This window comes from Chroicocephalus ridibundus, chromosome Z (assembly GCF_963924245.1).
Source record: "Chroicocephalus ridibundus chromosome Z, bChrRid1.1, whole genome shotgun sequence".
Lineage (NCBI taxonomy): Eukaryota > Metazoa > Chordata > Aves > Charadriiformes > Laridae > Chroicocephalus > Chroicocephalus ridibundus.
The window spans coordinates 11,710,795-11,728,084 of record NC_086316.1 but is presented as its reverse complement, the minus strand read 5'-3'; the positions used below and the strand labels follow the sequence as shown (position 1 = coordinate 11,728,084).

At 41.2% G+C, this 17,290-nt stretch overlaps 1 protein-coding gene across 1 annotated transcript in view; it reads left to right on the top strand.

The window, feature by feature from the left end:
* SVEP1 (sushi, von Willebrand factor type A, EGF and pentraxin domain containing 1) overlaps window positions 1-17,290 on the top strand; it is a 134,931-nt gene that overhangs the window by 39,640 nt on the left and 78,001 nt on the right. Inside the window, exons 4-6 of the mRNA XM_063319541.1 lie at window positions 7,863-8,021; window positions 8,260-8,439; window positions 12,866-13,045. Coding sequence (XP_063175611.1) covers window positions 7,863-8,021; window positions 8,260-8,439; window positions 12,866-13,045 — 519 coding nt within the window. The remainder of the gene's footprint in view (window positions 1-7,862; window positions 8,022-8,259; window positions 8,440-12,865; window positions 13,046-17,290) is intronic.

Below are 17,290 nucleotides of genomic sequence, written 5' to 3'. Positions count from 1 at the left end.
ATGCTGAGACTTAGCAGAAATCCTTCTCTGATCCCTACACTTAAAGGCAAGCTCAAGGTTTTCTTTTGCAGTCTTTATACAAGTCATACATGTCAAATGTTTAACTAAAGCCACTTCCTTGCATATTTCTTGTAATCCTGGCATGCTCCTGGCTCATGTATTTTTTTATGGCACCATACATGTTGCAAACTGCAGGAAGGTGGATTACAGCATCTACCAAAGATTAGCTTTCCGGAGGCATTTCATGGGCACAGAGTGCCCATTCTGACAAACCTACCATATAGGAAATTAAAAAAAAAAATAATCTTCCCAGATAACTTAACTGTAACAACAAAAGCTGTAACTCCTGGAGGCAGTCTCTAAGGTAAGAGACCCAGGGTATGGAAAGTCTTTGAGAAGCAGGCTTAAAGATCTTCATGTGTGGGTCCAGTGAGGTACCTTTCAGAGGCCAGGGTAGTCTGTTTTTCTGCTGGCCCAAGCCAAGCATTTTTTGGCTTGTAAACACCAAGAAGGAAATCCACAACGGTAGGTCATTTTTTGCTTTAGTAGAATAGACTTGAAAATTACAGAATGCTGGGGCACATTGCTGCCCCACGTTTGCAGAATACAATAGTTAAAGCAACAGCCGAGAGAAGTCTTCTTGGGACAGTCCCCAGTCCCCTGCCCACTGAGAAACAGATGGCCACTTGCAGAGGCCACTCATGAATGAACTATGCAGCAGCAGCAGCAGAATGGGTTATGGAGGCAAGAGGGAGGGCTGGGCAACACTGCATGCTAGTACTGTGAGACATCCCAAACTCTTCCTGTGCTGCAGCAGTAAGTGGGAAAGCGTGAGGAAGTCTCTGGCTGCATGGTGTGGAGCAGGGATCTCCAATTGCTCCATGACACCATGCATTATCCATGTAAAGCATATTTTATTTGGCGGGCCATTGTCACAGGAATACATAACAGCCCTTTTTTCCTATTGCTTCTTCTAATAGAGGATGTGCCTGGCCCTTAGGCAAATCTGATCATGTAGTACTTTGTCACGATGAGAGATGCAGATAACAGGGTAGAAAGATGTAGCACACGATAATGTGCTGTAACTTCTTTGTACTTCCTTCCTCGTGAAAGTTTTTACTTCTATTTAGTAAAATAACTAAGCTTTTTAGTCAGGCCTGTTCAAGGTGGCCATTTTAAAACATGACTTATGTCAAATACAGCTACCACAGCACTTGTTTTACATGTACGAAGGTCAGGGTGGCATATTTTCTAATTTTCTTTTTTTTTTTTGCTGTTGCCAAGGCACAAGAATCTTAGATGAAGTAAAGCAGTGGAGAGAGAGCCCACAGCTTCAGTCTGTAGTTCTCCTCCAAGGGCATAAATGTGAGGTAATTTGAGGTTTTGGTTATCCTGATGTTGTGGACTATAATTTGCAGCAGTTCTAGGCACACACTGGATCTTCCACATAACTTCCAAAAAATTAATAAAAGTACAAGACTGCATAAGCCAGGTCAAAGATCCACATAACCGAAAATCTCCTGTCCATATATACTCAGTAATAAAAACTAAGGAAAGGGGTAAAGAATTTAATACAAACATCCAGTGATCATTGTTTAGACAACCTGTGACATATGGATTGCATCATTTTTAGTAGACACAAACAAACCAAAGTAAGAATGAGTATTCATGATGCACTGTGTTTCTGAGACAGATTCACCACTTCATTACGTTGAATGTGTGCATGTAATCAGTGTCAAAAAAGTAATTACAGTAGCATAAAAATGGTTTGATTAAATGGAAAACTAAGCCTTCTCTCCTCATTTATGAATTTTTGGGATTGAGTTATGAAGACTATTTATGTATTTGTGATCTGCATCAAGGTGTCATTTCATTTAGGTCTTACAGATAGAGGTGAAAAAAATGAGAATTGGAGACTATAATCATCACAGTAGCAGTGTACGAATAGAGCTCAGGTTGATGCAGGAGAGAGCAGGATATTGCCTAGCTGATTCCTGCCATATCTCGTGGAAGATAAACCCTTAATCGGATCCTTCATTAGCATCAAGTGTGGAAAAAACAGTTCATGCCAGGGATTACTTAGTAGATGTAGTTATTGGGATAAATTATGCATTGAAGAAAATACAAAATCCCTCAAATTGATCTTTGAAATACATGGAGTTTGACTCTCCTCTCTCTTACACTGGAATAAATGAAGAATAATTCCATTTCACTGATTTAGATAGACTAGTATAGTTGGAGAGGAAATTGAGCCTGCCTGCTCTCCCAGGATTTTGAAAGATTTACATTTTTAGGAAGAATTGTTTATCCTTAAAATTTGTACTCGTACATTCAGAGGAAGAATTGTGACCCTGTGTCACAGAGTAGGATCCTTTGACACATGATCTCTACCTGTTTAAATCCAGCCTGGAGTCTTCATGCGATCGTATGGTTTCAGTACCAGTTGGCTTAACTTTGACACTGGCTTTAGTATTTGTAATTTAAAAAAAGCCAAACTGGATAATATGTGTTAAGTGTTTGGTGAATCTCTGAAATATATCTTGTTTTATATTGTCACTTTTACAATGTTAAATTCTTCTGCTTAAGAATTAAAATACCAAATTTGTGATTATTGCAGGCAGGCAGAGCAGAAGAATTGCTACTGAATTTGAAAGTCTGTCCTTTGATTTTTTTTGGTGGACTTTCCTAATTTTCCATGTCCATTGTTCAGTTTCAGGCAACATCTTGACATATAGTTACACTATATACGCATTGACTGAAATGTTTTTATGCCTGCCTTGTGGGTCTTTTATTTTGAGCAAACCTGTGTCATATTGCCTTTCTACTGCTTTCTCTTCTATGCACAACTTAATTTTTTTTGGTCAGTAAGGAGTAAGAAGCGGTGTTCCATTGGTAGCCTAAGAAGTCATCAAGCCCTGTAGTGTTCGAGAACAGAATAAAGATGCTGGACTTCCTCACATTTTTTCATGTAGTTTTATGCCCTAGGAGAGCATAACTGAGGAGAATAATGTGGGAGGCATGCTGAATTAAGCATGTACTGTTTCATTGCCATTTCTGATCAGAAGGTTATTGCACTGTCATTACCACGGACAATCAAATCTGAATGTGAGTCATTGGTGAATGTCCACCATTTTATGAAAGCAGGTTGCTGTTTATGACAACTGGCAAGATGTGAGCCATCTTTGTGTGCTTGGGGAGTTTGGGGCCTGTGCTTGTTTGAGTTAGGACACTAATCCCCGCTTTCAGATACCCTTTCATTCTTGTAACAAAGAGGTAATCCTCTGTTGCAACTCAGTATTCACTATTCTGGTCTCAAGAAGAGAATTACATTAAACAAAAAACATTTCCTTTCTCCTCCCCTTGCGTCTGGGCAAGAACCACACAGTTCACGTATAGGCAGTAGTTAATTTTTTTGTTGAGATCATACATGCAGATGTGCGAATAAGTGTCCTCTCTTTTTAAAGGCTGATACTGTTAAAATTGTGTATTGGGTTTGCATGGCAAGATTTTGGTACTGGGCAGGCTACAGAGGTGTCTTCTGTGAGAAGCTGTTAGAAGCTTCCTCCATGTCCGACAGAGCCAATGCCAGCCAGCTCCAAGACGGACCTGCCGCTGGCCAAGGCTGAGCCCATCAGCAATGGTGGTAGCACCTCTGGGATAACATAGTTAAGAAGGGGTAAAAACTGCTGTACAACAGCAGCTGGCAGAGAGAAGTGACAATATGTGAGAGAAACAGCTCTGCAGACACTAAGGTCAGTGAAGAAGGAGGGGGAGAAGGTGCTCCAGGCTCCAGAGCAGAGATTCCCCTGCAGCCCATGGTGAAGACCACGGTGAGGCAGGCTGTGCCCCTGCAGCCCGTGGAGGTCCATGGTGGAGCAGATATCCACTTGAGCCCACGGAGGACCCCACGCTGGAGCAGGTGGATGCCTGAAGGAGGCTGTGACCCTGTGGAGAGCCCACGCTGGAGCAGGCTCCTGGCAGGACCTAAGGACCTGTGGAGAGAGGAACCCATGCTGGAGCAGGTTTGCTGTCAGGACTTGTGACCCCGTGGGGGACCCACACTGGAGCAGTGTGATCCTGAAGGACCCCATGGAAGGACCCGTGCTGGAACAGCTCATGAAGAACTGCAGCCCATGGGAAGGACTCATGTTGGAGCAGGTCTTGGAGGACTGTCTCCTGTGGGAGAGACCCCATGCTGGACCAGGGGAAGAGGGTGAGGAGTCCTCCCCCTGAGGAGGAAGGATTGGCAGAGACGATGTGTGATGAACTGACCACAACCCCCATTCCTTATCCCCCTGTGCCACTTGGGGGAGGAGACAGAGAAAATCAGAAATGAAGTTAAGCCTGGGAAGAAGGGACGGGTGGGGGAAGGTGTTTTTATGATTTTATTTTCTTTCTCATTACCCTACTCTGATATGATTGGTAATAAGTTAAAACTAATTTCCCCAAGTTGGGTCTGTTTTGCCCGTGATGGTAGTTGGTAAGTGATCTACCTGTCCTTCTCTTGACCCATTATCCTTTCATCATATTTTCTCTCCCCTGTCCACTGAGGAGAGGAGTGATAGAGTGGTTTGGTGGGCACCTGGCGTCCCAACACAAAGTGGTTCCCCATTTCTAAAATTCTTGCCTTTTTTTTCATTCTTCACAGTGCCAGACTGATGGTTATTTACACTGGGATTCATTCACACGCTGTTTTGTGCCTTTTTATATTATCACATTGTTTGCATGGGGAAGCAAGCCTTAAAAAAAAAATTAAATTGTTTATAGATTAGCACTGGAGAAGATGCTGTCAGTTTTTGCAGGTATAGAAGGCATGACAGTGAGTGCAGGAGGACTGGTGACTAGAATGCAGTGAAAATTTGGCACTGCTCAATTCTCGGAAGAGACCCCGGAGAGGGAAATTGTGATCAGTCATGGATGGGGCCACATGTGGCTTACCCACCAAGTTCTCTCTGACCTCCAAATTCATTGCTGTGTGTAGACTTGGGCCATGCTGAAGTGCTGTCTGGAGTGGGACGGGACGGATCTGCAGTCTAGCTGGGTCAGGTATGAACAAGTCCAGTCTACAGCAGATGGATGAAGCTGTGGTCTAACACAGCTGATTTTGGATAGTTTTAACCTAAGCTGTGGCCAGGCTAAACTCTGCGTCAGTGATGGAAATGCACAGAGGTGAGGATGATTATGCTCCATTCTTGAACACCTTGGCATCACAGGATAAACTGTGTCATCTGACACACTTGGAAATAGCTCTGTAACCAAGGGTTATCTTGTGGAAATTTTGAATGTAGCTTGCATGGAGTTTCGTAGCTGAGTACATCTAGGGCAGATGTGGAGTTAATGAGCAGTTCAATGATTCAGGCTTGGAGAAAATTCTACGTAAAAAGCAAAGATAGGGTGTGGTTCAACTTTTAGAAAGGTGGTGGGAAGCATATGAAGCATACAAAAAGATTCAGGACATTTGGGGAAACTTGTCTGTCCCAGTAGCATTAATAACCATTTTAACAGCATTATTTACCTCCTGCTGCTTCACTGGAAAGAGCAAATCGTAAGTGTAAGTTGAGAATGAACCATTTTTGTCAAAGCCAGACTGATTAAAAGCCCTAAGTAAATTACTGGGTTTGTTGTTAAAAATGCTCACACCATCGAATGGGTGATTATTTTTATCCTGTAGTCCACAAAGCAGAAACAGAAAAGAGCTGCTGCTGCTTCATCAAAGGTGACATTCCAAGAAAGAGAGAAGTTAGGTAGGGTTTTTGTCATTTTTCTTTTAATGAAACATTTATTTTAGATGTCATTTTATATGCCCCACATAGAACAGAAGAGACTAATTTACTTTCACTGGCACAGGGAAGGCAGCTTTGTCATACAATAGGTCTCTTGTGATGGTTAACTTGCGCTCTTTCCTGTATCCTTTTGGATGCACTTCATCACTTTGTGATGGATACCGATTAATTTTAATAAGGATACACAGAGGCTTTCGCAAAGTGCCAGAGGGAAGTATTTCAGAGATTTCAGAGTAATACCTCTGATACTTAGCCAGCTTGGAGGTGATCGTCTGAAGCATGAGAGAATATTTCAGAGAGACTTAATGTCCAAAGAGGGGATTTCTGCAGAGCAGATGGGAAAGAAGCAGTAAGAGTCCAGGGGGAATGTCTTGGATGGGAAGAGCAGGTGAACTACAGGAAAGGGATATTTTTTTGCAAATGCTTTTCCCAAAGTCCCAAAACAAAAATGAAAAGCTATAATTCTGATTGGATTTTTCTGCCCATTTTCCCTCCTGAAATGCTTTGATTTGTAGTTATACCCTTTGCCACTTAGGCATTTTCATTGTATTTTTTAAAGTTTATTTAAAATACAGATTTGTGAAGCCGATTTACAGCACCCAAAATCACCTCTTAGCTGCTAGCCACTCGGTTGCTTTCTTCAAAATAAAACTGCAAATTTTTCTGAAAAGGAAACAAAAATATTATCTCTGGAAGCTCTTCAAAAGACAAAAAGCTCTTCTCCTTCTGGAAAGAAGGAAGCGCTAGCTGTTCATATGGGTTGATTTTTTAAGGTAGGATCCATAAAATTTAGTTTATGAAAGTCAAATCTCCCATGACAGGTGAGCAAGAAGGAGGACGAGGTTTCTTTGGTTTTGTTTTTTGTGTGGTTTTTTTTTCCCAGTTGCCTAGAAAGCAGGAAGTTGTTTCCATGAATAAGACAAGACTTAGAGTATCTTAGCACCTAACTTACAAAACAAATAGAGCTGATTCAATACCTACCAAAGAAAAGACTGATGCTGCCAGAATCTCTGAACACCAGGAAATATACCTCAATAGGAGAGATTTGCTCCAGAAGCAGAGCACACCTGACTGTGTAAGGACTTGAGGGTGTTTACAGGTGTATAGTTCTTTATACCATCCAGCGCTACATCAGGTCATACAAAGTGACTGTATTGAGCAGAGGAAATGAGAGGCTGACTTGCAGTCTGCAAGAGAAAGTGTGGCCATTAGGAAAATTTGTAGAAAGTGAAATTTATTAAATGAGAGCTTTTTTGACTGAGTTTTCAGAGCTAGTATTACGTAACCTGCTTAAAATATTTCCTGAACTTTACATCAGGAGGTATGTTTTTCAGCACAAGTGTCTTTGAGTTTTGTTTCAAGTGGTAATCTGATCAATCAATACTTCAGTTTATCAGAACCGGTTGATTAGTCACTCCTCTGTTTCTTACATCGTCTTTGTGAAATAAATAAAGATAATTATGGTGGTTTCCTGAAGAATAGAATTCAAGGCAGAGAGAGATAACACTCAGCCTTATCCAACCGATCTGAAGTTCTCAGGTGAGACGTGCCTTTTTCCTATGTGTTTTCCCTGCCTTTAAAGACATGTCCTAAATCTCTGTAATGTTTGTGCATGTAGATGTATAGAGTTAAAAATATTAAATGGTATATAAATGAGTGCAAAAGCTTCAGGGAGCAGCTGCTTTGATTAATTGCTTCATTGTTTGTGGTTCATACATTTTGGCAAATACAGTGGGTAGATCGTATATAATCATGATGGGTAAATCAAGGGCTGGGTTTTTTGCTAGCTTGTGTTAGCTTGTTACTAAGAGTTTGTATGCATGAAACATCGTCGTAGTTCTGAATGGCAAGATTTTGCCTGAACTAATTTTTCACGCCTCTAAATCAGGAATGTCTTAGTGAGGTCAGCACAGGTTTTATCAGTGAAAATCTGGTGTGCTCCTGCCCTAAGATACACTTAATGTATGAGGTAGAAAAAAATAATTTAAAAAAGTAAAGCAACACAACTGAAAAATTATGCTAGCTGTGAAAGGTGGATATCCTGAACTCCTTTCTGTCATGTTTTCTTTTGCTCAACAGCTTGTCCACCAGGAACGTACAAACCTGAAGGTTCACCAGGTGGAATCAGCACTTGCATCTCATGTCCCGATAAGAATCATACTTCTCCACCAGGAAGTACCTCCATTGAGGATTGTACCTGCCGGGAGGGATATCATGCTGTAGGACAAACCTGTGAAGGTAAGGTTTTCCATCCAGAAACAAAATACCCCTGGCATCCACAATACAGTCTGGGACAATTTTTTTAATGGTGTTTGCCCTGTGAAGGATGCATCAAATTGCATGCAAGATTTTCTGTGACATTCCAAAACAACAAAAGTACCAAGTAAAGTAGGAAATGAAAAAGATTACTTTCCTTCAGTAACCTGTTGCACTCCAGCTAGCATCATAACTCTGTTGTGGTTGTTTAATTATTTAGTTGTTCACTGTCCTGAACTGAAGCCCCCTGAAAATGGTTACTTTGTCCAGAATGTTTGCAACAACGACTTTAACGCTGCCTGTGGGATCCGATGCAAAGCAGGATTTGATCTTGTGGGAAGCAGCATCCGGCTTTGTCAGCCAAATGGCCAGTGGTCCGGATCAGAGGCTACTTGCAGAGGTATGGATGTTTTGTGTTTGAAAAGTCTTTCTCTGTTGGATTAGTTTGTTCGTAACAGTGGCTTTCTCTGCTCACTACATAGTCAGGCATGCAGATCTGATTCCATTACCTCTTGGGTGAAAGAATGTTCCAAAGGTAAACTCCCACTCCAATCTCTCTGTTTCCCTCCTTCCTAAAATGGAAAGTGGACATCTACAATAGAAAATGCAGAGCAATATTCACTAGGCAGACAGTCTTTTGCAAGTGAATCTACACTGTCCTTCCTAAAACCTCTCTCCACCTAATTTCTATGCATTTTGTATCTACATTATGTGAGTCCAGTGACCCTACAAAGTAGTCAAATATATAACAAGACCTTACCACATGGGTGTTTTAGACTATTCAGCAGACTCCTGGCTTAGACGGGCATTGGCGTTGGTAGACATTAACCACAGAAGAATTCCAATTTGGTTTCTTACAGTTCCTTCTTAAGAAAAATAGGAAAGCTTAGGCCTTGAGCATAGTCTTCAGAAGAATTTTGAGTGATGTTTCACTATGGAACAACTGGCAGTATCCTAGAAGTTGACTGTAAGAGAATGTCAGCTGGAAAATAATTAAACAAAAAGTGTGAAAGGGAGGAGACATGGGAAAGAGCATCCTGAAAAACATTATTGCTGGAGCTCTTACAAGTACATAGGGACACTGTTTTGCTTGGTTATCACTTATCTCTGCCTGAGGTTGGCTTCTTGATGTTTTCGAAGGGGGGCTGTATTCCCATGTAGTCCTGTCTGGTATGTCTTCCAAGGAGGGCCTGAAAAAAACAGGTAGCAGCCCTCATCTCCTCAGCAGCCACAGGTTGTAGTTCCACATGTTTAACTTGAGTTGAATGCACTTGACATTAGTATCCTGCACTGAAAGCTGGTAAATAAGAAGCCACGCACTTGTTCTGTAACTCTTGCCCTGGGCCTTGAGTTCAGGGAGAGAGGCAGGACAGATCTTCAGAGGCATTAGCACTTTATGCCACTAGAGCAAACACTTCAGCTCTTAAAGAAACAGCAGTCATGGTTCTGAAATGAGGGATCCGAGCTAGAGATCAGTTCTTCAGGCCATTCTTATATAGTAGTTCACTTCTGCTTACATTGCAGGACTCTTCTTCAGATAATCCTGGAAAACTTAGTCTTCCTTTACAGCTTCCAGTGACAGAAGGCAGGAAGGAGAAACTTCCAATAGAAAATAAATTTCTGGCCAGTGCCATGAGGGTATCCTGAGAAGCTAGACTTAGAGCTGTTGACTTTCCAGCAGTCAAAACGTAGACTGAAGATGTATGCTACTTCAGGTAGACTGGGATACTGGGAAAGAGCACCTGCCTGTCAAAACCTCTCCCACACAGTACCCTCCAGTGCAAAAAATCTGGGGAAAGCTGGCATCAGCCTCAAACAAAGGATCCCTCATCTTCACTGTCTATAGAGAAGTGGAAGATTCTAGTACTTGAAATACTTTCTGGAGCATTCAAAAATACTCACCTATTGGGTGTTAGTCCATGATCTTCCTTTAAAAGGGAATTTGTCTGGAAGGTGGGGGAAGAGAAGTTTGCCTTGAGATTTTATCTTGATGTTGAGTTAATATCCTTTGAAGCATTTAAAGGGTATATTTTTGCTTTTCTTATGCCATTCTCCATCAGACTGAAGACTTCCAATTTTAAAAAAAAATTATTAAGAAATCCTACCTTTACATGTGCTGGATCTGCTAGTCTTGATTGCTCAGACTATAAAAGGGAGCAAGATCAAAGGCACAGTTTATATCTGTCTTGTTAATCCCAGGAGTATTTTATCACATAAACTAGGAAGGGAGAGTGAAGGGAAATCCCTGCACTGCTTTGGATTTTGACATTAAACACTCCTCAGTTGCTCTGCTAGCTGAAATCTGCTGTGCTATTGGAAAGTGATTAATGCAGTCATGTCATGCAATTAACAGTGACCCATGAAAAAAACCAACTACAAAGCATGTATTTAATCCAGAAAAGTGTACTGGGAGAAAACAGAGAGCAAGCCAAATATACCGTTCTTCTTGTTGTTTTCACTAGCTTTATGGAAATATTTCTTGGTTATGGAAAAAGCCTTATTGACAAGAGAATGGTTTTGTGTTTAATGCATGGAACCATAATCAGGATAATATGAGCTCTGTTGCAAGTTTCTGCCAGAGCCTACTGAGACACTGAGTAAGTGTGAACATTGAAACGCTGAGGAGGCAGGAGCACTACAGCTGTGCAGTCCTTCCAGAAGAGGTGGCTAGAATTACCAGGTGGTGGAAGGGAGTACCTTCTATCTAGGCACACTAATATTGCTGAGAGCCTCTTCAGTGCTCTTAATTTATTCAGGCTTCCTCAATAATGCCATAGAGTTTGGTAGCATTTGCTTCCTTTTACCACAGGTTGGGTATTAAAGGCTTCCATAGAAACCTTAAAAGAGGAAGCTTATTCTCTTCTGCATAAACCATGTGGGATTCCACTGTAAAAATGTCTTTCTTACTGACTCTACTACAGTTAAGATACAGCGTATTAGGAAGCTGCTGTGAAGCTCAGAGTGCCGTTCACACAATGGAAGTTTCAAGATCTTTTTTATACTCTTAAATGCACCTCCTAGAGGATACCTGTGTATGTGCAGGCACAATAGGATTAGTACTGTCATAGAGTAAACATGAGACAGGGGTAATTCAAAGATATATCAGGTGTATCTGAATGGCTTTTTCATTTTCCTTCTTGCTTTCCTTCCTTCCTTCCTTCCGTCCTTCCTTCCTTCCTTCCTTTGCTCGTTCTCTTTCTCTCTCTTTCTCCCTCTTTTTCTCTTTCTTTCTCTCTCTGTTTTCCAATATACATAGGTTTTGCTACAGACTTTTTTTTCCACTCAGGTACCGCTATAGCTCTTTCCAAGCAAGACATTATATAACGTGTTCTTTTTGTAGCTTTGAGGGGCTTGTAGTTATTGGCATTTATACAGCTGGCTTTAATTTGAAGCAGCACTGAGGGTGTCTGCCCATTTATTAGTTTGAGGGTGTATGAGGCATGAATTATTGAAGGAAAAGGTGCAGTAGGACCCCAGCAGGCATCTACACCTTTGGGCTTGCTATCACTCTAGTTATCATACATGTATCATCATCACAGAGTCATGGCCAGACAGTAGATGTGTACAGTTTAGCTGTTCAGGGGACCCAAGTGGCAGGCAGTGTGTATGTAGCTCAGAGTCGTGTCCAGAGGGGAGCACAGAATCACAGAATGATAGGGGTTGGAAGGGACCTTCCGAGATCATCTAGTCCCACCTGCCAACAAATGCAGAAGCATAAGATACTGGCTGAAGAGGAGGAGAGCTGGAGGCAGTGCACAGGAAAGTGGTCCTAGTAGAAGAGCTTGAGGTTATGACACTGAAACAACAGAAATCTGGGCCAGAGCAGTGCTACTACTTTTTTCTTCTTACTATCGTTCGGGTATTTGGGGATCAGTCTTAATTACACTGTAGCTTTGTGTTAAATTGCAGCATCAGGATTCAGTAACAAAACTGTAAGACAACCTGAGGATCACTCTCCATGCCCCACTTCCCTTTCCGCACACATGTCCTGCACACGACTGCATTCTCCTTGCCATCATGCTGCTTGCAGTGTTTGTGAGACGTGGCAGGAGAAAGGCCTCTGTGCACAGCAGTAGTTAGGACTGCCTCCGTGGGAAGCCCTACACCTGAAGGGGTCTCTTTTGTCTCAGCAACACCCTAATTTATTCCTTTTCATCTCTCATAGTTCTATTGTCTATAAATGTCTGGTATTCCTTCTTCCTCTCTCTCTCTCTCTCCCCCACCATGATGAATGTCTGCTGTTCTGATTTGTGCAGGTTCGCAGGTGTCTCTGTCTACCTCAGAGTTCCTGAGAATGCTCCTGAGCACTGGGACACTGTCATCTGCCCTATTAATAAACTCTTAGCCGCTTCCCTGGTGTGCGGTCAGCTCTTACCAAACTGCCAGTTGGAAATCCCCCAAACAACTCTCAGGCATGGTTAGAGGATTAGAAACTTCCAAAGACACACACTTTTCCACTGGATGCCATTTGCCTGCAGCTGTCTTGTTTGGAAGGCTGATAAGACATTACTAGCACAGGCTACACACCGTGTGCCAGATGCCTGAGCACAGTTAGTTTGCTAGCCTGGACTTAGAACTTTGGTGAGCTTGCAAGTGTGTGCCCAACCTCATATATGCTATGTAAGTCTCTGTTTCACGAAGAGGAAGGCATCAAGCCTTTGAAAAAAATTAGCCCTGTTCCAGCTCTATTCCCTAAATCTATACAAAGTATTGTAACTACTGTACAAGCCAGTACCTGTCCCACCTCTGAAAAACTGGGTAAATTAGTGTAACTCCACTGATTCTCAGTATTGCAGAGTGAACTGATGGTTTTTTTCCCTTTGCAGTTCGAACGTGTCCCAAACTTCGGGTCCCTGAAAACGGACACATTAATTGTTCAATGGCTGACACCTCCTATAAGACAGTATGTTTTGTGACTTGCAACGAGGGCTATGAAATAGAAGGAAACAGCAAACTCACCTGCCAGGGAACCTCACAGTGGGATTCAAAGGAGCCAAAGTGTGTGGGTAGGTATCCAATCACATTCTGTTCTTGTCAGAGTGCAGCCTTTTCTGACATGCAGACATGAGTGAGAAACTCTCCCTATTTTAATATATGGTGAAGCTAAGATAGGAATGATGATTTGCCTATGGATGTTTTATACAAGTTTTAGAAGTTGAGGGGGGCAAAGGAATTTGTAAATGGAGAAAGTGGACAGGTTATCATTGAAATCCAGCACAGAGAGCTAATAACTAAAAGGTGGTTGCATCCGGTGAGTATTAAGACACTGTCACACAATGTATTGTAGGAAACATGCCAGTTGTAGGTCTATACTACAGATTAAATGTGAACAGCCAGGAGTTTGAGTTACCATCTTAAAGCTAAAGATGACCTCCAGATAAGGACTAAGGTATGTTAGCCAGGCACTGTGAGTGCCAAGTACAGATGTGGCAGTTGTAACTTTTGCTGAACTCCCAGCAGAAAGGAAGAGTTTAGGCAAGTTAGGGACCAAGCACCTCAGAGGCAGGATTCAGAGGTCACACCAGCTGTGCAGGGATAGGTAAGCTTATATTGCTGTTCCAGAACTAAAGGATTGTAGATTTCAGAAGTACCCATTTAGAACTAGTGGCAGGTATTAAATTAATTTAGAAAGGTAAGAGGAAGAAATGCAGTAGAAACACTTCCAAGGGTAGACTGCAAAAAAAAAAAGCACCAGCATAAAGTCCAGCAATTCAGAAGCTCATCCTGTGCTGATTAAAGTTAGGGTGAAGTATGTGTCTCCTGGGTCCAGTAAACATGATTCCTGTAGGGTGACTTGGCTTGAACCTGTAGCACTTTTTTACTGTTTTACTGCAGGCTTAAAAATGTGGGCTTTGCATGAGACAAGAATAAATTTCTAACTGTAGATATGTTCTCTAAAAAGATGAAAATAATCCACAAGTATTAATTTATCGAGAGAGTTTGTTAAGAGATCCTAATCTTTCTTCTGTTGAAGTCAGTGGAAAAACTTCAATTAACTTCAAAAGGAAGGGACCCTGAAATCCTGTTGGAAGATTATAATTGGAAGATTAACTGTATTCATCAGTTGAATTCATCCTTCCTAGCTTAGCATTTTGATTATTAAAATCCAGCTCTGCTCTGTATCAGAAGATTTCTTCACACCATACAATATTGCCTCCATTGCTGGATTACCCATGGCAATAGCTTATTTTTGCTGAGTCTGAAAATCTAGTATAAAAGTTACCTTTGATTGTCACAAAGGGAAGAGTGTTAGCTGGAAAATGTCTCTGCTGCTTCTTGTTGTGCCTGGTGTCTAGAAGAAGCTTGCTGAGACTCCTGTTCAATATAGATGTGTGGATTTTTATTCAGGGAAGGAGGCAAATCAGAAGACTAGTATCGTGTTGTCCTCAAACTACGCTTTGTACTCATTTTCTGAATGTTCATCATAATCATGGAGGTATTCTCCATTCATTTTTAGTCTGAACAGCTCCTAACTATTATTTATCACCTGCTACCTAAAAGATAACAGAAATCCTGCTGTATTTAGGCACTTGTAATTGTTGATTTATTCATTTCCTACCCTTCTGTTAGAAAAATGAAGTAGAATTGCCGTTAGTTTCTTACCTTAAAATGGCGTACCTCAGGGTACTCTCCTGGCTCTTTTTCTGAATGCTTTTCAGTTTGAGTGCGCATCAGTGCAAAATTTACCATATTTAAAGGTCAGCTCACTGAGACTGTACTGCAACCATCTGTAACCATAACTGACACTATACCATAACGTAGCCTGGATTGTTTACGGTCCCTTCTGTGAGGTCTGTTGTCATATGCATCTTTTTCCAATAGACTGAAAGTTATTGCAATTTTGGATATTACATATGTTTTAAATTTTTCTGTTTTCAGGAAAGATGCTGATTAACAGTGAGTTACTTTTGAGTAGGTTACATATATTATAGATGTCTTATAATGTATCTGCTGAAAAGGGGAGCTTTGTCATTTGTCCAATTTGACAAAAATATTTCCACAGTCGTGTTCTTGTGTTTCCTTCCCCACTGGCGAAAGATTATTATCCAGCACGTTAAAACTAGTGAATTTTGCAAGATGCTGTTCTCCTTGCTTTGTTCAAGGTTTAGTGAAGGAAGGTAAAAATACAGGTGGCATCCAGAGCGCTGATGCCACCTAGTGTTGAAAGAATTACTCCTCCACACTTCTAATTGCAGTTGGCCGGTTCTTTCCCTGAAACATTGTGTTTGCAAAGGGGTTGAAAGACAGAGGCACGATTTGCTTGGTAATCTTCTGTTACCATATTGAAGTTCCTCTTGATGTTAAAAATTATAAATACAGTGTTGTGATTCATCACAGGCAGTTGCAGGCAAAAGCAGGTTTTTGTCTCTCCTTAGAAATACTTTTTTCCTCTCTTTCTATAACTTCCCTATGCGTATGAGTAATATAACGCTGGTCCTCATGAAGTCCAGATTTCCTGGGCCAGCTTGACCAAATTCTGCAAATGAGCACAGATAAAAAAGCTATGGACACTATTACAGTTTTTTTCTGGTAAAAATCTGTCCCACTTAGAAGGGATTCACTCAGGCTAGATATATCAAAGGTTATCCTGAATGTTTGTCAGATGTTTCAGGATTGTGCTCTACTAGGATTTTGCTCGTACAGTTGGAAGTGTCTCAACCAGGAGGGCTGTTACTACTTGCCCAAAAGCTGCAGTTCTCTCTGGTTTTCATGCTTACACCTTTCATACCCTTTTTTCTACTTCTTCCCTGAGAAGTATGCATTTTAATACTTTTAGCTTGTCTTTTCAAACATTGCTTTTTCCAATTGCTGATCTTTCTGCTTTTTGTCAGTTACCTTCCTGTGGTGAGCAACCAAAAGTTAGAGTTTGGGATTTTTTTTCTGATGGAGTTGTGTTATATTGCATAACCAACAGTGTCTGCCTAAAGCGTACAAATGTGTTAACATTTGTGATCTTTGTATTCTCTTGAAATGAAGTGCAGTTTTTAATTGCTGGGACTTTAAACACAATTTCAGTATTGAGAATTTCAAGGGCAGGAAATACTTAGAACGCCTAGACTCTTTAAATTTTATTTCATGCAGAAGAACCAGTTTTAGTTACTTGCTGCATATTTTGGGAGGGGAGAGGAAAGGGATATGAAGCGTTCTGAATGTGAGTCACTTCTGTGTCATTAAACCATTGCTAAGAGATGAACAGAGCCCTCCCTTCTGTAACTGGGTTGGGTTGTTCTTTGTGTCCCCTTTGTGTAAAGACCTGTCTGCTTTCTTCACTGACTAGCTGAAGAGTTACAAGTCTTCTCATTTGCTATAAATAATGAGGCATCTGTCTTGTGTGTTCTTCTATTATCTGTTGCAAGAAACACTACCGAAAGTCTTAAGAACTGCATTCCTGGGATGCTCCTTTTTGCCCTGTTTGTTAATGCCTTCATGATTGAAGTAAAAATAACAGTCCTTGCCTCACATGGTAAAATAAGCGGCTCAAAAATGAAACAAAGCTTTTGTGACAGTTGAACCTCTTTTTGGACATTGTGGGGTTTGGAAGTTTACACTTTGATGCAAATGGTCTTCAGAATTTGTACTGAATTCTAGTAATAAAATAGTTCAAAACTTCAATTTTAAGCCTTTAAGCAATCGTCAGCCCTTCCTGACTTTACAGAGGTGGTCATCTGCCACCTGTTGTCACCCTGAGTCTTTGCCTCCAACACAGTCAAGACCAAGTCCAATTTCATTCAGTTTGGAATGTGGTAGGCAAAATCACATGCTGTGTCCCTAACCTACAGTGAGCTCATGGCAGGGTGTCCTTTTTCTTGTCTCATTCTTATTTCAAGAGACAGTGTAAAAGCTGTAGAAGGCAACAGATACAAGACTATTACCTCTCTACTGCTATGAAGGTCTGGTTCCCATTGAAGGCAAGGGAATGCAGCTACAAAGCAACCATGAAAGATGAAGTTGGAAAGGAAAAAACAAAACAAAACAAAACAAAACAGAGAGAGAGAGAAAGATATAGTGGAGCCCCATGAAAAATGCCGCATTTCTGTCCCAGCGAAAAGCATCATCAAGAAAATAGAAGACCTAGTATACTGGATGCTGATTATTTCAGTCAGCCCTGGAGTACAAAGGTTCAGCAGGCCTTACTGTTCTGATACACTTACAGCACATGCAGAATCTTAAAAAGTCTGTGTTATTTGGTTCCCTCTGATTGCCGTATGACTTTATTTGCAAATTTGTTTGAATGTATACTTTGTGTATGG